Genomic DNA, 19,879 nt, shown 5'->3' with positions numbered 1-19,879 from the left:
CCTGTCCTGTCACATGGATTCCCTTGTCTTCATACTAGAGGACTGCTACCAGGCAACCCAGGCTGCTTCCAGATCCATGTGATCTTCAGTGTAGGAGTTGAAAGCCAGAGTGTGGGAATGAGTAGGGAGAAGCACACAGTGACTGGCCCTGAAGGGGAGGAAGGAGAGAGTGCAAGGAAAAAAAAAGTGTTTCCTTAGAGCTTGATAAAATGTCAGGCAGAGGAGGTTTCTCTTCTCTTACTGATGAGGAAACTGAGACTCGTTGAAGTGATGGAGGCATATCATGCTGCTGGAGCCTTCCCTCCCAAGGGCCCTCTATTGCTCACCTCTTCACACCCTTTCTTCTCTTGAGGGGGTCTGGGTCAGTGACAATAAGTGTGAGAGAAGGAACAAAAAGAGAGGACTTTCAAGGAGCCAGGACCTTTCCACTAGACTTCATAAAATTTTAACATGAAAACTTCCGCAGAGTAGAAGGCACATATCACATGCAAATCATATGCTAATCACATGCTAATCCAAAGTCTGGTCCTCAGAACTCTGACACACACCTAGCTATAGCCCTGGGGGGGGATTCTGGGGATCCCCCTGGGTTCCAGGACAGGTGAGGGAGGCATTCCATTTAGAGTCAGTTTATGGAGTTAAAATTCATTTTAGGATTGAAGAGGAGTCAAGTATATAAATAGGGGTTAGGGTCAAGGTTAATGCAGAGTCAAGGACAGACTGGTCTGTCTGAAGGCTGCATTAACCTTTAAATGGGGGAGCCTAGGAAACTGTTAAAGGCTTCTTCTCCTCTCCCCTCCCCCTGCCAACTCTGCCCCCCACTTCCACTGCCCCTTCTTTGTCCTGCAGCACACCCTTCTCTACCTACTTCCCATTCCCAACCATACTACCTCCCTGGGGCTTCCCAGTTTGGCTGCCAGAGGAGTTCTGGGAAAATTGTCCCAGACCCCGGCCTGGGCCCCAGCATTCCCTCGAGCCCAGACACTTGGCTTCTGGCCCCAGGTGCACAGGCTGGCCTTGGCCCCACCCAGGTCCCTTCTTGGCAGAATGTGGCAGCTGCAGGGGAAGCAACAAGGACCTGGTGAGCTGGCAGCTTCATTCCAGAGTGTGGGAAAAGAGCAACAGAACATGAATAAATTCATGGAGCTGGCCCCTCAGCTCCCCGTGAGCCAAGCCGGCTCCCCCCACCACACAGATCCGCTGCTGCCTGCAGCCCTGCTGGTCACCACAGCTCACAGCCTGGGCTCGGGATGGGAGGAGAGGGGAAGCTCTAGAGAGAAGAGGACTGGGACCTGGAAGGGGCTGAGGTGAGGGACTTAAAAAAGGGGCCTTGGTGAGTAGAATGAGTGGAGTGAGGAGCGCGGCTGGGCAGAGGGGGCCTCTGGTGAGTGGAGGGAGGGCAAAGGGAGGGAGAGGAGTCAGGACCTGGGGTGGATGGGGCCTGAGGATCAGGCAGGGGAGGCTGGTGTGAGCCTGGGCCTGCTCTCTGATCCATCCATCATCCAGCCTGGGGGAGCAGATCCAGAATTAGACATGCAGAGGGCTGACACGGCCCTCAGCCCCCCGAGGAAGACAAATGGCGACAAAGACCTTGAATAAAATTTGTATTTATGGTTGGAGGAGGAGGCCCCTCCCCCACTGACTGCCAATCCTTTCTCTCCCACTCCTTGCAGACATGTAGGGGCCTCCCCCAACCCCCAACACAGGCCCAGCCTCAGGAACCTCTCTCTCCCAGCATCATTATGAGGTGGGGGTCGGGGGTGCAGGGAAGGAGTACAGAAAACAAGAGAGGAGGAAATCACTCTCCATCCAATAATCATGCCCTGGTGTGCCCTGTGCCCTCTATCTTACACAATGTATTCCCATACGTGACAGTCCTGGCTTATCCTGGTCTCTAAGAGGCCTTTGCAGCTGCTTGCCTCCAGGGTCTCCAAATGCCCCCACTTTTTACCAGTCCTAGTGCCTGTTTTCCTAGCCTCTGGGGTCCCTGTGAGCAAGACATTTTCCCCAGAAGGCCCAGGCCCTAAGAAGGGATGCAGCCAGTAGCTTTTTCTCTGGACTCTGATCTAGCAATGCCTCTGTCTAGCAATGTCTTGGCCGCTCTGAAAGACAGATACAGTCCCCTCTTACAGGAGGGTGCCTAGCACCTAATCTGCATTTTACTTATATTAATTTGCATGACCAACTTCAACCCCCACCCCAAATACCCATTATGTGGGATCCAACTTCTCTGGGTTTCATCTAACAACAAACTCTGGAAGAAGGAGGAAGGGGCAGAGACTCCTGGGACTGGAAAAGTCTGGGACCAGGGCAGGGGTGGCATTGGGCTGAGCTGGGCAGGGCAAATGAGAAGACAGCTGTCTTCTGACTTCCTCTCTGTCCAGTAGATTCCTTCATTCTCAGTCCCAAGGTAGGAAAAATGGCATTTGTGGGCTCCAAATTGAGGGACTAAGAGGAAGACAAGTACAAATACCTCCCTTCAAACAGCCCTCACATATACATACACAAAGATAACACACAATCCACAATCGCACTCACCCAGGGACACACAGGGCCAGGATCCCATGGCCACCTCCACACTTTGGAGCACACTGTCACAATGCACAGGCCCAGAGCCTAGCACTGCTGGCAGAGCCGCCCTGCCCCCGCGTCTTCCCCACAGTTGATATGTCACATTGGAGTCCAAACACGGACCTGGGTGTCTCTCTGCAGCGCGCCATTTACATTTCTCTCTCGATCTGTCAACCTGTCCCGGCTCTGTCTCTCTTCCTCTGTCTCTGTCTCTCCCTCTCCCACTCTGGGGTTGTCAGTCCGTCTCTTTTCGAAGCTTTGTCTCTGTCTTTGCATCTCTATCTAGCTTTCCTTCTCTTTGATTTCTCTGTCGCTCCTTCTCTGCTTTCTTGTCGGTTTCCTGCTTTCTCCCCTGGGCTGGTCTGTTCTCTTATTTTTTTTTCTCTCTCTCTCCACACACACACACACACACACACACACACACACACCACACACACACTCCGCTCCGCGCCCCAATACTGAGGGGTGGGGGTGGGGTTGGCTAGAGATTTGCCTTTTCCAGTTCAGGCCAACTAGTATCAGTTGAATCCTCTACCATGTTATTCGGTCACGGGCGCTGAGTTGCGTGGGGTGGTGAATTTCTATCTTTTCTAGCCCTTCTTATTTTGTTTTCTGTTTGTTTGTGAGGTCCCTCCCCTTCATTTTAGCTCGGGAATCTACCCCTGTCTTCTCTGCGTGTTTGTATCTTGACCCCTCTTTATCCCATCGCTGTTTTGGGTTTCCTCTGGGCTCTGAGAATGCCAAACTCCGGGTAAAGGGTGAAAGTAAAGATACAGTGGGGGCCGCGAAACCCTGAAGAACCCGCTCAGAACCGGGAAGGAACCTAGGGGCGGTGGGGGAGTGGAGGGGAGGCGGGGAGGACGTGGGTGGGGGCCGCTGCCTGCCCCGCCCCCGCACTTCCCACTCTGGGCACCAGGGGTCGCTCCGCCTCTGGCCGCTTATAGTGGCTCCCGCCGCGCGGCGCCTCACACCACCCGCGCCCGGGAGGGAGGGGAGGAAGGTTAGGGAGGCGGAGAGGGACCGCACCCGCAGGAGAGAGGCGCGGACCAGGGCTCTAGCAGGGGCTGGGGCCGCGGCAGGGGTAGCAAGGTGAGTCGGTGCTTGCCAAGAGGCAGAGCGCAAAACCTACTAGGAGATCGCGCCCGGTGAGCAGCACCCGCAGCTCAGAGCCCGGGACGTCCGGAGCGCTGGGAGCAGTCCCCGCTCCAGCAGGGAGCGGTCTATCTGGGCAGTCTGGGACCCAGGCACCGCGCCATCCCTGAGAGAGCAGCGGTCTGGAGAGCAGGCATCTCAGATCCGTAAGAAACCAGCCGTCCGAGAAGCTGCGGAACTCAGGTGCCCAGGATCGTTAGGACTGAGCGGGAGGGTACTAGAGGACCACTGGCTCTGGACCGTCGGGAGCTGCCCCTGACGTAACCCACGAGGGGCCTCCCCTTGACGGACGGCTTGGGGAGCGGCACCGCCGCGGCTGGAGCCCGCAGAGGCAGGGTAAGGGGAGCGGGGGGCAGCCGTCGGGGGAGTGCAGACCCAGGCCCAAGGCGGGTCACCACCTCCTGGGCCAGCGGAGAGCCCCGGGCCCCGGCAGCCATTGCGCCCAAGAGTGAGGAAGATTTGCTGGCCCTGGCCGCGTCGCGGCTGAGCCGCCGCAAGAGGGTGGCGGGCGCGGCCGTCGGGGTGGCCATGGTGCTGCTGCTGCTAGTGGCCATCCCGCTGCTGGTGCACAGCTCCCGCGGGCCAGCGCACTACGAGATGCTGGGTCGCTGCCGCATGGTGTGCGACCCGCATGGGCCCCGTGGCCCGGGTCCCGACGGCGCGCCTGCTTCCGTGCCCCCCTTCCCGCCAGGCGCCAAGGGAGAGGTGGGCCGGCGCGGGAAAGCAGGCCTGCGGGGGCCCCCTGGACCACCAGGTCCAAGAGGGCCCCCAGGAGAACCCGGCAGGCCAGGACCCCCGGGCCCTCCCGGTCCAGGTCCGGGCGGGGTGGCGCCCGCTGCCGGCTACGTGCCTCGCATTGCTTTCTACGCGGGCCTGCGGCGGCCTCACGAGGGTTACGAGGTACTGCGCTTCGACGACGTGGTGACCAACGTGGGCAACGCCTACGAGGCAGCCAGCGGCAAGTTTACTTGCCCCATGCCAGGCGTCTACTTCTTCGCTTACCACGTGCTCATGCGCGGCGGCGACGGCACCAGCATGTGGGCCGACCTCATGAAGAACGGACAGGTGAGATGCCCCTCCCCCCAACCCAGCTCAGACTGGTCGCTCTCTAGATCTCCCTGCACTCATCCCACAACCTGAGATTATTCCCCGAAACGGCGTCACTGAATCCAGGAACGCGAGGCTGCCAAGAACGATAGATGACTTCATTTACCCACAGAGGAAATTGGGGGCCAGAGAAGGAAAACCTTCTGCCTAGGGCCTCACGGAGTGTAGGAATGGTGTTAGAATTAGAACTCAGGACTCAAACCTGAGTGTCTCTGCAGCTGCGACCTCACATTGCAACTATGGGCAACACCAGATGTCTTTGGTGTCTCGCCCTGCCATCTCGCTTCTTTTCTCGTCCTGTCTTGGGCTATCCTTTCTTCTGTGGCAGCCCCCCTGGCCTTTGGGTCTCTCAGCCTTGCATTGGACCAGCTAACCGGAGTCTAGGCTCCTTCGAACTAGAATGGAATCCATGTCTCAGGCAATAGGAAGTCGGCAGCTGTTCTCATGTTGAGGGCATTCGGGTTGGATGTTTGAGGAAAAGGTATAAAAGGAAGAAAACATTCGCTTGCTCACTTCACCTGCCGATCAGCTGTCCTATTGCTCACCCCAGGGCTGGGGGCCTAGAACAGCCTTGCCCTCAGCTGAGTCTGTGGCCTGGCAGCTCAAGGGTCAGCCAGGTGGCTGGAATGAATGGATTTGGGGGAGGAAAGAGGCAAGGGACAGGTAGAAAAGCCTTGGACCCTGGCCTGGTCTTGTAGGCCCCACACCCTCCCTAGCAATCTCTCAGTATCCAGGTTCCACAGTTCCCTGCCCTTGTGGGCAGTTGGAGTCACTGTTGCCTCTGTTTTCGGGGAATAGCCCCAAAGACTAAGCTCTGGCACCAAAATGTCATACATAGTGGGAACTAGAGGCCGCAGGTGTGGGGTAGGTGGGAGAAGGTGCCAGAGCTGCACAGGCCGCAGAGGGAGGTTGGGGCTGAGTGGTGACCTCTGGATGTCCCGCATGAAGGGGGTGGTGGCGACCCAGGAGCTTCAGGCCTGCAGGAGCCTGGTACCGCGGCAGCGTCTGCCTGCCCCCAGACCTGCTTTGGGATCTCATCCCAGCAGGGCTGCCCCAGGAACCCGGGGAAAGGGAGCGAGTGTGCGTCCTCATGGAGTGAAAGAATATGTATGTGTGTCAGGGAGTGTGTGTGAGTGCGGAGTGCGATGTGAGGGTAGAGCCGTGTCTATCTGCATATGACACCGAGTAGGTGTGCTTGGTCTATGCGGGGTATCTGGGAGGAGGTGGAGGGGGCCAGTGTGTAACTAATTCGTGCGTGTTTCCGAGGGGGAGGGGACTGCGCAGTTCCCACTCTGTATTCTTCGGCGCGGGCGCTGCGGCCCTGGGGACGGTAAATAGTGATTAGAATAATGATGAATAATTAATGAGTTAATAACCAGCCCCTGTGGGACTTTCTAGAAGAGGGGGGCTGGAGGCCCGAAGTGACCGCCATGAGCCCGGAGGGGAGGAAGTGCTCCCTGTTCTGGCAGAAGACGGCCCCCCACGCCTGGGCACCAGCGGGTGCTTGGTCGGGAAATCCGCGCCCACAGGCGAAGCGCAACAGTGCACCTTAGCATGGCCCACACCCTGTGCACACGCACAGGCACACCTATGCCCGCCCCACCACTGGGGAAGCCAACCCTCCACGAGGGCTGACAGGAGGTCCCAGCCGGTTCAGAATTTTAGAAATTATCCTACAGCCAAATTTTTATTTTATTTTATTTTTTGAGACAGAGTTTCGCTCTTGTTGCCCAGGCTGGAGTGCAATGGCGCGTTCTCGGCTCACCGCAACCTCTGCCTCCTGGGTTCAAGCGATTCTCCGACCTCAGCCTCCCGAGTAGCTGGGATTACAGACATGTACCACCACGCCCAGCTAATTTTGTATTTTTAGTAGAGACGGGGTTTCTCCATGTTAGTTAGGCTGGTCTCGAACTCCTGATCTCAGATGATCCTTCGGCCTCGGCCTCCCAAAGTGCTGGGATTACAGGTATGAGCCACCGCGCCTGGCTGGCAAAATTTATTTTTAAAATGAGAATAGTAATTTGAAAATGCATTAAAAATAATTTAAGAATGGAAACCACTGAGCCAGGCGCGGTGGCTCACGCCTGTAATCCCAGCACTTTGGGAGGCTGAGGTGGGTGGATCACCTGAGATCAGGAGTTCGAGACCAGCCTGGCCAACACAGTGAAACCCCGTCTCTACTAAAAACAGAAAAAATTAGCTGGGCGTGGTGGTGGGCGTCTGTAATCCCAGCTACTAGGGAGGCTGAGGCAGGAGAATCGCTTGAACCCGGGAGGTTGCAGTAAGCCGAGATCGCGCCATTGAACTCCAGCATGGGCAAGAAGAGCGAAACTCCATCTCAAAAAAAAAAAAAAAAAAAGCAAACCACTGTTCTGAACACACTTCACACGTAGTAATTCACTTAATCTTAACACCCTATGAGGTGGGTTCTATTACTGTCCCTCACTTTATAAGTCAACTCGAGGTCCAGAAAAGGCGTGGAATTTGCTCCGCGTCACACAGCTAGTGAATGGCAGAGCTGGAGCAACTCCGTGATGTCCTACGCTTCTCCCTGGCCCTCCCCAGCCCCTGCGGCGGCTGCCCGGCCGCCTTCGCACGCCCAGCCGCCCGGACTCCTCTCGTCACCCCAGCTCCACGCAGAGCATGAGCAGGTTCTTCTCCCTCGATAGGTCCGGGCCAGCGCCATTGCTCAGGACGCGGACCAGAACTACGACTACGCCAGCAACAGCGTCATTCTGCACCTGGACGTGGGCGACGAGGTCTTCATCAAGCTGGACGGCGGGAAAGTGCATGGCGGCAACACCAACAAGTACAGCACCTTCTCCGGCTTCATCATCTACCCCGACTGAGCCGGCCCCGCCCCGTGCCCCCGCTCGCCCCTTCTCTCCCATTCTCACCCACCTCCAGCCCGCCCCACCCGAGGCGCCACCCCACCCTTTGAGAGCCTGGCGGTGGGGTGGACCCTCCTGTTCCCAGAGGCGGCCTAAATGGGCAAACTCTTGGTGCTCAAGGGTATAAGTGGCCGGGAAGAGGAGGATACCCGGCCAGAGGAGCAGAGCGACTTCCGGAGGGATCACCCGCACCCAAGTGCGCGCTGGACCCCATAGGGGCAGAGGTCGTGGCTTTCTCTTTTGTACAGAGATGGGGAGCAGTTTTACTGGCGGGACTCAGAGGCCCAGAAAGCCGGAGGGAAGCCCCCGCAGCTTGCAAGGGAAATAACAGAAACAGGAGGAGCCCATTTAGGCAAGAGAAGACATTAGGACAGGGTAGTTCAGGTTCTCCGTCACGACAACTTTCTCTCGCCACCCTCTCGTCCCCTCATCTTCACTTTCAGGCTCAGGCTCCAGCCTTGGCAGCCTTCCTGTGAACTGGAGGAACCAGTGAATTCTTTCCTAGCATTTAAAACGCATTCTGTACAGTCCCCATTCCCCCCTATCCGGACTAGGCCCCGGGGCTACAGCTGCTGCTGCCTCTTCCAATAAAGTGAGGTTGGGGGATTGTGTGTGGCTGCTTAACTTGATGCATAGACTGGGGGGAAAGTGGCTGACCCTTTCCCTCATTCCTCTAAAGGGCTCCTACCGTGCTGTCAGTCCCTGCCAGAGGCAAAGTTTTAGTTAATTCCAGGCAAGGCCTGCCTCTGGCGGAAAAGTGGTGTGTGTGTGTGTGTGTGTGTGTGTGTGCACGCGTGGGCGCACGCTTCTACTCTGCTACGGGGAGGAAAAAAGGATGGTCTCTTTCAGGAGAGCTTTGGGGCCTCACGCTGTAGGGGTGTAGGGGTGTAGGGGTGTAGGGGTGTGTGTGTGTGTGTGTGCGCGCGCGCGCGTGCGCTTCTACTCGGCTATGGGGAGGAAAAAAGGATGGTCTCTTTCAGGAGAGCTTTGGGGCCTCACGCTGTAGGTGGAGGGAGACTCTGCCTCTGGCGGAAAAGGGGTATGTGTGTGTGTGTGTGTGTGTTTGTGTGTGTGTGCTTCTACTCTGCTATGGGGAGGAAGAAGGATGGTCTGTTTCAGGAGAGCTTTGGGGCCTCACGCTGTAGGTGGAGGGAGACACCAACCTAACAAGAGACGATTCCAAAGGTCTGGGTCTGGTGCTTCTGCTTTTCTGCCCAATGCATGCAGAGAGTTCTAGAACAGGAGCTCTAGGGGGTGAAGGAGTCATCTAGGGCTCCTGCAAGTTAAGTGGGACTGATCTCAAAAAGCAAGGGGAACAGGGGTTCCAATTGCTCTCCAACATATTTACAGAGCTTGTGAGGGAGTGGGCTTGGCAGGAGTGGGATGCTCAGAGCTTGCAAGGGGGTGGGCTAGGCAGGAGTGGGTTGCCTTCTTCCCTTTCAGGATTCAGGATGGCTTCTGGATGGGAGCCTGGGGGATCCCAAGAGCCCAGGGCTGGCCTCTGAGCTGGAGGACACTGCCATCCTGTGGGCAATGGGAGAGTAACAGCAGTAGCTGGCCTGTTTGGACACTTAGCTAGACATGTGGATACTTTAGAAACTTTATTGAGGACAAAAGTGGGCGGCTCCCAGTCCCATGGGCAGACCGACAATAAATAAGGGCTAAAAGGAAGAAGCACGGCAGGGCAGGAGTGGTTGTCTCATGATGGAGAGCCCTGGGGGGCAGCAGAACCAACTGGAATGAAACACTGGAGACAGAGAAGACCTTGTCACAGCCCAGCCAACCTTGCACTGTAGCCAAGCCATCCTGCTGACCTCTCTGTGAAGAAGCCCAGGTGGCCCCCTGTCCCTGTTCCCCACCTCCCATCAGGCTCACTGTGCAGCCACAGCTGGGCTGTGGGTTGGAGTCTCACCAGGGCATCCTGCCATTCGAGTAATGTAGCCACAGGGTTCGTGCAGACCCGGGTGGGGCCTGAGGGAGGGGCTCGGCTGGTGTAAAAGGCACACTCATCGTCCAGACGAGCCTCGTGGAAGCAGTGGATGGCGGTTAAACATGATTTGAGGCGCTCCCTCAGGGCTAGGGTTCGAGGGGCCAGACTGCTGAGGCCTGAGGGGCATAGAAAATGTAGAGGGGGGTCTGGGGTCCTATACTTCCACCATGTACTGTCCTCTCCTCCTCCCCCACCAACGGCCAAGCCAATTAGGAGCACAGGGCTGGAAGTGCAGCCCCTCCCCTCTTCCTGAGGGAGAGCCAGGCTGGGCTAGGGTGGAAGGTGTGGAAGCACGGGATTGCCTGGGGCAGGGGTAGGGGCAGGGCAGGGGTGCAGCTCACAGTGAGATGAGGACCTCTTGTGTTCACACTCCTTCCCAGCCAACTCCTTACCTGCCTGGCCTGCTGGGGGTCTCAGAGACTGAAGTGAGCAGATAGGGGGGCTGGCACAAAGCGGGTGTTGGGAAGAGAAGATCAGGCTGGTGGTTGCTGGAGCCCACTGACCGCAGCAGGGTGGTAGGCTGGACTCCAGACTTCTATGTTCCAGGGTGCAGGGCTCTGATGCCCCCAGCTCTACCCTAGGGCAGGGTCCTGGGGGTCCAGACTGCCCCTGGGTGCTGGGCTGAAGGGGCCCGGGTTCTGCTGGAGGGCAGGGCTCGGGTACCTTAAGCTGTTCGTGGCGAGAGGGCTCTGGTATCTCGGGCTCACTCCTACAGCAGGATTCTGGGGGCCCGGGCTCTGCTGAAAGGCAGGGCTCTGGTACTTCAAGCTGTTCCTGGGGGGAGGGCTCTGGTGTCTCAGGCTTACTCCTACAGCAGGACTCTAGGGGCCTGGGTTCTGCTGGAGGGCAGGGCTCTGGTACTTCAAGCTGTTCCTGGGGGGGGGGCTCTGGTGTCTCAGGCTTACTCCTACAGCAGGACTCTAGGGGCCTGGGTTCTGCTGGAGGGCAAGGCTCTGGTACTTCAAGCTGTTCCTGGAAGGAGGGCTCTGGTATCTCAGACTCATTCCTACAGAAGGCCCCTGGGGGCCCAGGCTCTGCTGCAGGGCAGGGCTGTGGTTCCCCGCACTCCTCTGGAAGGCAGGGCTTTGGCAGCCCTGAGTGTTTTAACAGTCCAGGAAGGTGGGAAGTCCCAGAGTTATGCTCTGTGGCATTCAGAGTTCTAGAAATCTCAGTCAGCAGGGGCTGAAGTTCAACCATATCCAGAGAAGAGCCTCCATTAAGGGGGACACACTGGCCCCCTACCAGCCCCTCTACCTCCTGTCTCAACAGCTGCTGCAGGATACCGATGCGCTGTGGTGGGAGAGAGCACCCCAGTGTGACATCAAGATGTGCGTTCAGTAGTCTACCCACACTGTCCTATTCCCGATCCCCCATCTGTTTTCCCTCTTCCTCAGCCCAGTCACTGTTCAATAGACATCAAAGCTGTTGCCCACACAGACTCACTTGAATCTTCACCTCCTGGAGGCTGGGGGTTCTGTTAGAGTGGGGTCCAGAAGGAGTGGCCACAGGTGGTTTCCCAGACCCCTCCAGTGACCTTATACAACTCTCCTGGTCAAACAACCGGACGGCAACCTGCTCCTGTCACCAAGGAACAAGGCACACAAGAAAGCCAGGCTGGGGCAGGAGAAAGACCAGCCTGCGTCTCACCCTCATGAGGAATGGATTGAAGCCCCTGAGAGGCCCTAGATGTACATTAGGAGGGGCAGCAGAGAAGCAGTGAGAGTTAGGCAGCTTTTCCAGAGAGCACTTTCTAATTTTTAAAATTTTAGTAGAGACAGGGTCTCACTATGTTGCCCAGGCTGGTCTCAAAGATCCGAGCTCAAGCAATCCTCCTACCTCAGCCTCCCAAAGTGCTGGGATTACAGGTGTGAGCCACCATGCCTGGCCCAGAAAGCACATGTGCCTCAAACTCCTGGGCCTCCAGGCTGGCAGCACAGGGCAAGGGATCTCAGTAGGGGGAAGCTTCTGATACTTACCCAGGGCAGGGCAGGATCTTCAGAGCAGGACTGAGGGGAGACACCACGCAGCCACTGGGCCTGGCACAGAAGTGAGATGTCAGCAAGGCCTGACACCCACAGATGGCACTCAGCCTCCCCTTGCTTCTGTCTTCTCTCTCCTGTACCCATCCATCTCCTTTCTCCCCTAGCTGTGACTTATGCCAGCCACCTCCCCATGCCCTCTCTTACCTGCTGAACTCTGGGGGTTGATGGCATGGGTGTGAACCGGGTTTTAGGTTGAACGGTGAGACGCCGCAACACTGAATATGAGGTCTGGGGAGAGACGTGGGTGGCTGAGCAGGGACAAAACCCAGACCTAGCAAGGATCTCCGGCCAGACTGTTCTGCCCCTGCCCAGCCCCCAGTTGTTGACACAAACCAGAGTTGGAGGGCCTGGGGAGGGTACACGCTGAGCCCGTCCAAAGGGTGATGGACATGGCACCACATGGCCAGGCAAGGGCTGGGCCACAGGGGCAGGGGAGGGCATCAGGTGGGAGTCATGGCTGTCCTGTGAAGAAGAAAAAGGTGGAAGAGTGATCCCTGCCCTCTTTGTCTTCCTATATCTTTTTTTGTTTGTTTTTTTGATACGGAGTCTCGCTCTGTCGCCCAGGATGGAGTCCAGTGGCGCGATCGCGGCTCACTGCAAGCTCCGCATCCCGGGTTCGCACCATTCTCCTGCCTCAGCCTCCCGAGTAGCTGGGACTACAGGCGCCCGCCACCACGCCCGGCTAATTTTTTGTATATTTAGTAGAGACGGGGTTTCACCATGTTAGCCAGGATGGTCTCAATCTCCTGACCTCGTGATCCGCCCGCCTCGGCCTCCCAAAGTGCTGGGATTACAGGAGTGAGCCACCGCGCCTGGCTGTCTTCCTATATCTTGTTCTCACTACAGCAGCCAGTGTGATTCTTTTAAGACCTAAGTCAAGCCGGGCATGGTGGCTCAGGCCTGTAATCCCAGCACTTTGGGAGACCGAGGAGGGTGGAGCACCTGAAGTCAGGAGTTCGAGACCAGCTTGACCAACATGGAGAAATCCTGTCTCTACTAAAAATACAAAATTAGCCAGGCGTGGTGGTGCATGCCTGTATTCCAAGCTACTCGGAAGCTGAGGCAGGAGAATCACTTGAACCCAGGATGCAGAGGTTGCAATGAGCGGAGATCGTGCCATTGTACTCCAGCCTGGGCAACAAGAGTGAAACTCCGTCTCAAAAAAAAAAAAAAAAAAAAAAAAAAAAGACCTAAGTCAAATCATGTCACTTTTCTCGATCAACCCCTCTCCCCATGGCTTTCCACTCATTCCAAGAAAAGCCAAAGACTTACACTGGTATACAATTCCTTACCCAATCCGATCGTGTTATCGCTACAACCATATCTCCTACTGTTCTTACTCTGCTTCAATCCCACTGGCCTCTCCTTTTTGCTGATCCTCAAACACGCCAGGCACATTCCCTCCCCAGGGTCTTTACCTCTTCAGTTCTCTTGGCCTGGAATGTTCCTTCCCCCAGATGTCAACATATCTCACTCCTCCTCCAACCCCTGGTCTTCACTTCATCATCTTCTCAGTAAGAGCTCCCTGACCAATCTATTTTAAATTGCAATACCAACTCCCCTGCTCCCAATTCCCCTTTAGTGCCTTATTATTATTATTATTTTTTAGAGAGAACTTACCATCATCTGAGACACTATTTATTTTATACCTGTGTTTATTTCTTGTCTCCCCCTTCTAGAATATGAACTTGTTTATTGCTGTATGTCCAGAGCCTAGAACAGAGCCTGGCACTCAGTAGGCTGGTGCTACTCAGTAAATATTTGTGGAGCCAAGGGATGAATGCTTTTGGCTGACAAGTGTCAGATCTGTCTCACCCTTAGCACTGATCTGATGGTGATACAAATATGACCTCTTACCCTAGGCCCCAGACATCTGATAAAGAGAGGTCAGTCTCACATTGGAGAGGGACTGGGTGCATCTGGGGTAAACCTACCCAGTAACATCCTGAGGCCCAGGACTTCCTGGCTCTACCTACAATTCTCAGTGTTGGCTGCTGCAGCAAAATTCTCCCAAGCATCTCCTGCACCTCCCACCCACCATCCCAGGAGAGTCGCATCTCACCCTGGTATGTGTCATTTCTCGGTTTTCTCTTAATGGTACTCGCTGGGCCAGACCAAGAGAGGCCACACCTCCTTCATCTGAGCGAGTGACAACCTCATGTTCTCCTTTAGGGAGAGAGAAAGCTAGGAAGAAATAGGACATTTGTTGTAGACTCTAGAACACCCACCAAAGTTTGGCACAGGGTTCTGCAACTTCTGAAGAGGGTATATTAGTTTAATAGCCCCCATTGCACTATTAGGGACAGGAACCCATCCAGCGGCCACTCAACACCCAACAGTATCTCAGTAACACTTATTAATCTGAACGTCTGAGTAGGCTGGGGATGTGGTGATGGCACTTAGGGGCTGGGGATAAACAGTGAGTGGAAGATAAATCTTGCGGGAAGTGGCAGAGAGAGGGCTGAAATGGAGACCATCTTCTTAGACAAAAGTGCAACTGTGCCAACCGCTGGCCTATCTAGAAGGTCTCTTCTCCTTCTCCTTCTGACCTAGCCTCCCGGCCTCCCACTTCCTCATGCTTCCTCCCAGCCTGCTGAGTTTTCTCTGGTCTTGTTTCCTGCTTCAGGCAGCCCAACTGCCCCTGTTCTCTCCCCACAGCCAGACACACTCACCAGGCTGGACTGGGGTCTCCAGGAGCAATCCTGAGGCCTGGCTCACTGAAGTCCTGATGACAATAAGGACATTAGCCAGCAGTCACTGAATACCAAGTATGAGCTGGACATGTGCTAAGTGCTTTACAAACATCATCTCATTTCATTCTCATGACAACTTCTAATGATGGTACAAATGTTATTCTCACTTGACAAAGAAACCAAAGCTCAGAGAGGTGAAGGCAAGCTTGCACAACTAGTAAGTGGTAAGAGTTAGGATATAAACCCAAATCTCACTTATTGCCACAGTCTATACTCTAGCCACTAAACAAAAGAGATAGCACATTTCTGTCCTCCCTGTCCCCCCATGACTTGAGTAAACTGATGTCACACTGAGGCCTGGTTGTGAAAGCCTGAACCCTATCCCAAGGGCTCATCCCGGGTAATCACAGGTTTCTTGCTTCCCCTCTTGAGTTGGTGGGGAGTCCTAAGGCTACTGGAAGGCCCCAACTCTGGGGGATTCCTGTATCAGACACTGGTTCATTCTTTTCCAGGTGACCTTCTCCCACACCCTCTCCTTTCTCACCGGCTGCTGCCAGCTGTCTCCCTTCTTAGCTCCTGCAAACTGGGGCGAGTGGAAAGGTGAAAGGAAGGTCCTGAAGGTGAAATCTGATCCACAGGAGCAAGAGATGAAAACCGAATCAGAGGTGGACCCCAAACCCTCAGGCCTCACCACCAACCCCATCTCCCCCAGTAGGATCCCTTGCCTCATCATGAGGTACCTCATCTCCCAGAGCCCAGCTTTGTCCCTGGAAGGAGCTCCCAGAAGCACCGAGTATCAGCCCCTCAAGGGCACTCACCAGAGCCTGTAGCCTCTGGGGGCACAATGTCCGGCCTCGAGGTCCTGGTCCCTCCAGCCTAGAGAAGCAGGAAGCCCTGGCAGGGTCCAGTCGGTGGGTGGGGGTTCTGGGGGCCAAATATGCAGAGGCCCGAACACCCTGGGACACCAACAGAGGCTGTCAGCACAGCTCAGGATGCCCCCCTCAGCGCCCCCTAGGCTGGTCTCCTCACATCCTGTTTCATTACCTGGCCCCTCTGGGTGGTGCCTCCCTGACTTCCTCGAACCAGTACTCTTTTAGCCAGACTAGGCTGGCGCCCCAGGTGACAGCTCTTCACACCCTCACCTGACAGGATGGTGGCCAGGGCTGCAGGGTCAGCCACAAACTCTATGGTCCCTGGAGCCTCTGCAAGGAAAGAGGAGAAGGAAAAGGAAGGGGGAAGGCTGAGGGAGATAGGGACCCTAGCATAGAAACTACGAGGTACAAGTTGAGCAAGAGACTCATTCAACTGAATTTGGCTATTTTTTTAATTTTTTTAAGAAAAAGATGGCTGGGTGCAGTGGCTTACACCTGTAATCCCAGCACTTTGGGAGGCCGAGGCGGGTGGATCACCTGTGGTCAGGAGTTTGAGACCAACCTGGCCAACATAGTAAAACCCTGTCTCCACTAAAAAAATACAAAAATTGGCTGGGCGCGGTAGCTCACTCCTGTAATCCCAGCACTTTGGGAGGCTGAGGCGGGTGGATCAGCTGAGGTCAGGAGTTTGAGACCAGCCTGGCCAACATGGTGAAACCCCGTCTCTCCAAAAAAAAAAAAAAAAAAAAAAATTAGCTGGACCTGGTGGCGCATGCCTGTAGTACCAGCTACTCAGGAGGCTGAGGCTGGAGAATCACTTGAACCTGGGAGGTGGAGGTTGCAACGAGCCAAGATCGTGCCACTACACTCCAGCCTAGTGACAGAGCGAGACTCCGTCTCAAAAAAAAAAAAAAGAAAACAAAAATTAGCCAGGTGTGGTGGCAGGTGCTGGTAATCCCAGGTACTCAGGGTGAGGCATGAGAATCGCTTGAACCTGGGAGGTGGATGTTGCAGTGAGCCGAGATCGTGCCACTGCACTCTAGCCTGAGGGATAGAGTAAGACTCTGTCTCCAAAAAAAAAAAAAAAAAAAAAGAAAAGAAAAAAAGAAAAAGAAAAAGAGATGGGGTCTCACTATGTTGCCCACGCTGGTCTCAAACTCCTGAGCTCAAATGATCCTACTGCCTGGGCCTCTCAAAGTGTTGGAATTACAGGCGTGAGCCACCACACCTGGTCACCAAATAGAATGTTACATAAGACACTATTCTAAGCACTGGGGTCCCATAAGAATAAGACAAAGCCCCTATCCTCAAGAAGCTATCATCAAACTATAGACAGGTAACAGACTCAAGCCAAGGTATATACGTTATAAAAGAAGTGCTGCAAAGTATTAGGAGAACACAGAGCAACTGATTGTGACATGGGGAACTGGAAAAGGCTTCAGAAGAAGTGACATTTATTATTTATTTATTTATTTTTTAAAGAGATGGGATCTCCCTCTGTCATCCAGGCTGGTCTCCAACTCCTGGCCTCCAGTGATCCTCCTGCTTCAGCCTCCTGAGTAGCTGTGATTACAGGTACAAGCCATGGCACCTGGCGAGATGACATTTTGCTGGAGGAAAGGGAGATCTTCTAAGAGCAAAGAGCTTTCCAGGAGCTGGGACCAGGACTATCACAGTAAGTAGGAGACAGCAGGAGTGAGTGCAAAACCCCAAACCCCACTTTTACCCTTCCTAGTCCCCTACTCAGCCATGGAGGCCGTGTTACCAGGGCTCCAACAGGTACCTGTCTGGGCAGGCGGCCCAGGCCCCACATTTTGGCCCCTAGGGCTAGGCCTGAGCTCCGCCAAGGGATTCCGAGGCTGAGTGATCCCCACCAATCTTTGCGATGTCTCTGCTTGGTGCCTGGCTTTCGGCCTGGGGCCTGCTGAATCAACAAGGGGGCGTTGAATATTGAGCGGTGGTTTCTGCACCCATCTCTAGGGGAGGGAGGGCGGACAAAAAGGTGAGGTTTAGTGTTGGGGTGCATTACTGGTGTGACTACTGTCTTCCCCCATTAGGCCTCTCTTACCCTTGGATCTTGGTTCTCCTGGTCCAGGGCGCACGATGTAACAGTGGGGAAAGGCGTACGTTTCTGAGAGCGTACCGGAATCTTGCTAGGGGTAGGAGATACACCCCGGAGGAGGGGATCCTTCGTGGCTTGCCGGGTGGTCATGATGGCTACAATTGAGACGGGGAAGAAGGCAGGCAGAATCTGAGATCAAAGATCAACCAGTTCTCGGGGCACCTGTCCTGCCATCCCTGATACCTCCGCCCTAATCCACGCGCCCACAAGCCCCAGGCGCCTGCAAGACCGCTCTTATGGGTGCTATCACCAGACACCCCGAGCCTACTCTTTCGCCCTCGGGCCCCAAACTGCCCTCCTCCCTATGAACCCAGCAGCCCTCGTTCCCTCCAAGACCCCCGTGCCTTACCTTACCGAGAGCCCCTCAGGGCCGACCCAGCTTTCTCCGCTTTTCCCCTGACTCTCTCGGCTACTGCTGGAGCTACTTCCCCAGTTTGTAAAATACTCCAAGCTCCTGATTGGCCCGGCCGCGCTCCTGCAGAGGCCCAGACTCAGCCGTCCAATCCGCGGGCTTCGCAGGAGGGGCCAAAAGAAGGACCAATTGTCGAACCGCTTTCTGGCGAGGAAAAAAACTGACTCGGATCAATCAGCCAATCCGAGAGTGGAGCGCCGCTGGGAGGCGGGGAAAGAGGAAGGATGGGGCCGTTCCGAGGCCGGGGAAGGCGTAGCCACGGGAGCTCTCGCGAGGCCTCGGGACCGGCGAGGGGCCGGCCATTGGCAGACTGGGCGACGTCACGGTAGTGAGAGAACAGTTGATCGTTCCCATTGCTGCCAACGGTGTTGAAGGCTGGCCCGAGCCCCCGACCCGGCTTGACCATAGCACGGCGCCAAGCTTTGGGGTCACCATTCCACATGCCCATAGAAAATATCTGCGTCCGGGCGCGGTGGCAGGCGCCTGTAATCCCAACACTTTGGGACGCCGAGGCGGGAGGATCTCTTGAGCTGAGTTTGAGACCAGCCTGGGCAACATAGCGAGACCACTCCCACCTGTGTCTCTACAAAATAATAAAATAATAATAATAATCCCTGTGCAGTGGTGCGCGCTTGTAGTCCCAGCCGCTCTGGAGGCTGAGGCAGGAGGATCGTGTTAAGCCCAGGAGGTTGAGGCTGTAGTGAGCCGTGGTCGCGCCACTGCACTCCAGCCTGGGCAACAGAGACCCTGTCTTAAAAAAAATAAAGAGGGAAAGAGAGAACATCTGCACGTTGTCTCCGGGATAAGGAACTACTTTCAAACGGGCGGAGAGGGCTGGAGGGAATCGAACTGAGCCTAACAATATGTGTGCTCCTTGGAGCCTCACAACCCAGTGAGGTGTCAGGTGAGGTGTCTTTCATTTTACGGGTAGGTAACAAGACTCATTGTTTTTGAACTCAGTTACCACAGCACCAGAATTGAATGGCTACTCACAGCTGGGGGTTTCCTTGCTTCCAGGTTGCCTTTTGCAGATCTAGAGGTCTGGGGAGAGCGGGCTCACCTGCCGGTTATTGGTGGGCAAGGCTGTGAGACAGAGATCCTAGAATATCCTGCTTAAGATGGAAGGGGTAACCCCTAATGGGGGACAGGAAATGAACAACACTTTCAAGTTAACAGAACCCTGGTGGATTTTCCCCACCAATCACAGAAGTTATTCTTACACAAGCCAGAAACCGAGAAGTTACTCTTTAACTCCTCCCACTCCCTTTATATATCCCATCTCTCATTCACTCTAATTTTACTATTTATGCATTTTTGAGACAGGGTCTCACTCTGTCGCCCAGGCTGGAGTGCAGTGATGCGATCTCAGCTCACTGCAGCCTCGGCCTCCTGAGTTCGCACCTCAGCCTCTCAAGTAGCTGGGACTACAGGTGCCCGCCACCAGCTAATTTTTGTGTTTTTTTGTAGAGACAGGATCTGGCTACATTGTCTAGCCTGGGGTTACAGGCGTCTTCCTAGCACTTTGGATGGCCCAGGTGGATCGCTTGAGGCCAGGAGTTCCAGACCAGCCTAGACAATGTAGCAAGATCCTGTTTCTATAAAAAAAAAAATTTAAAGATACATAAGGTATCTTTACTAATTGTATATATCTTTAAAATTCATCTACTTTCAGGCTGTGCGCGGTGGCTCACGCCTGTAATCCCAGCACTCTGGGAGGCCAAGGCAGGGGGATCACCTGATGTCGGGAGTTCAAGACCAGGCTGACCAACATGGAGAAACCCGTCTCTACTAAAAACACAAAAATTAGCCGGGCTTAGTGGCTCATGTCTGTAATCCCAGCTACTCAGGAGGCCGACGCAGGAGAATCGCTTGAACCCAGGAGGCAGAGGTTGAGGTGAGCCGAGATCATACCACTGCAACTCCAACCTGGGCAACAAGAGCAAAACTCCGTCTCAAAAAAAAAACCAAACAAATAACAACAACAACAAAATTCATCTACTTTCGGCTGGGTTTATGACTGTAATCCC

The 19,879-nt window shown here is 55.0% G+C and overlaps 2 protein-coding genes across 5 annotated transcripts; one reads left to right on the top strand and one right to left on the bottom strand.

The window, feature by feature from the left end:
* The first annotated feature begins 3,523 nt into the window (after positions 1 to 3,523).
* C1QL4 (complement C1q like 4) lies at positions 3,524 to 8,542 on the top strand. 2 transcript variants are annotated; one of them, XM_054527928.2, is made up of 3 exons: positions 3,524 to 4,788; positions 7,500 to 7,639; positions 7,842 to 8,542. In XM_054527928.2, exons 1-3 carry the CDS (start codon positions 4,252 to 4,254, stop codon positions 7,846 to 7,848), a joined length of 684 nt encoding a protein of 227 aa, XP_054383903.1. In that variant the 5' UTR covers positions 3,524 to 4,251; the 3' UTR covers positions 7,849 to 8,542. The 2 variants fall into 2 exon arrangements, with proteins under 2 accessions (XP_054383903.1, XP_024112957.1); XM_024257189.3 differs by having other exon boundaries at positions 3,525 to 4,788; positions 7,500 to 8,541.
* Positions 8,543 to 9,307: 765 nt separating this feature from the next.
* Positions 9,308 to 18,409, bottom strand: TROAP (trophinin associated protein). 3 transcript variants are annotated; one of them, XM_054527926.1, is made up of 15 exons: positions 17,790 to 18,409; positions 17,387 to 17,535; positions 17,102 to 17,294; positions 15,491 to 15,648; positions 15,265 to 15,402; positions 14,991 to 15,073; positions 14,426 to 14,478; positions 13,816 to 13,937; positions 12,087 to 12,215; positions 11,898 to 11,981; positions 11,688 to 11,747; positions 11,155 to 11,289; positions 10,104 to 11,001; positions 9,634 to 9,827; positions 9,308 to 9,468 (listed from the first exon to the last, which is right to left on the bottom strand). In XM_054527926.1, the coding sequence occupies exons 2-15, from the start codon at positions 17,528 to 17,530 to the stop codon at positions 9,421 to 9,423; spliced, it is 2,439 nt and encodes an 812-aa protein (XP_054383901.1). In that variant the 5' UTR covers positions 17,531 to 17,535; positions 17,790 to 18,409; the 3' UTR covers positions 9,308 to 9,420. The 3 variants fall into 3 exon arrangements, with proteins under 3 accessions (XP_054383901.1, XP_003778070.1, XP_009245959.1); XM_003778022.4 differs by lacking the exons at positions 9,308 to 9,468; positions 9,634 to 9,827; positions 10,104 to 11,001; ... (7 more) ...; positions 15,265 to 15,402; positions 15,491 to 15,648 and adding an exon at positions 16,424 to 16,985; XM_009247684.3 differs by lacking the exons at positions 9,308 to 9,468; positions 9,634 to 9,827; positions 10,104 to 11,001; ... (7 more) ...; positions 15,265 to 15,402; positions 15,491 to 15,648 and adding an exon at positions 16,426 to 16,909 and having other exon boundaries at positions 17,790 to 18,002.
* Between the last annotated feature and the right edge of the window lie 1,470 nt (positions 18,410 to 19,879).

This window comes from Pongo abelii, chromosome 10 (genome assembly GCF_028885655.2).
Source record: "Pongo abelii isolate AG06213 chromosome 10, NHGRI_mPonAbe1-v2.0_pri, whole genome shotgun sequence".
NCBI classification, from domain to species: Eukaryota; Metazoa; Chordata; class Mammalia; order Primates; family Hominidae; genus Pongo; species Pongo abelii.
This window is presented reverse-complemented; position numbering and strand designations above follow the sequence as displayed.

Coding starts and splice junctions, on each gene's coding strand:
- TROAP (XM_054527926.1), bottom strand. CDS start 17,530: ATGACCACCCGGCAAGCCACGAAGGATCCCCTCCTCCGGGGTGTATCT. Junction 14,479..14,990: donor GAGACAGCTGGCAGCAGCCG/GTGAGAAAGGAG, acceptor TATTGTCATCAG/GACTTCAGTGAGCCAGGCCT. Junction 13,938..14,425: donor GGAGACCCCAGTCCAGCCTG/GTGAGTGTGTCT, acceptor ATTTCTTCCTAG/CTTTCTCTCTCCCTAAAGGA.
- C1QL4 (XM_024257189.3), top strand. CDS start 4,252: ATGGTGCTGCTGCTGCTAGTGGCCATCCCGCTGCTGGTGCACAGCTCC. Junction 4,789..7,499: donor ACCTCATGAAGAACGGACAG/GTGAGATGCCCC, acceptor CTCCCTCGATAG/GTCCGGGCCAGCGCCATTGC.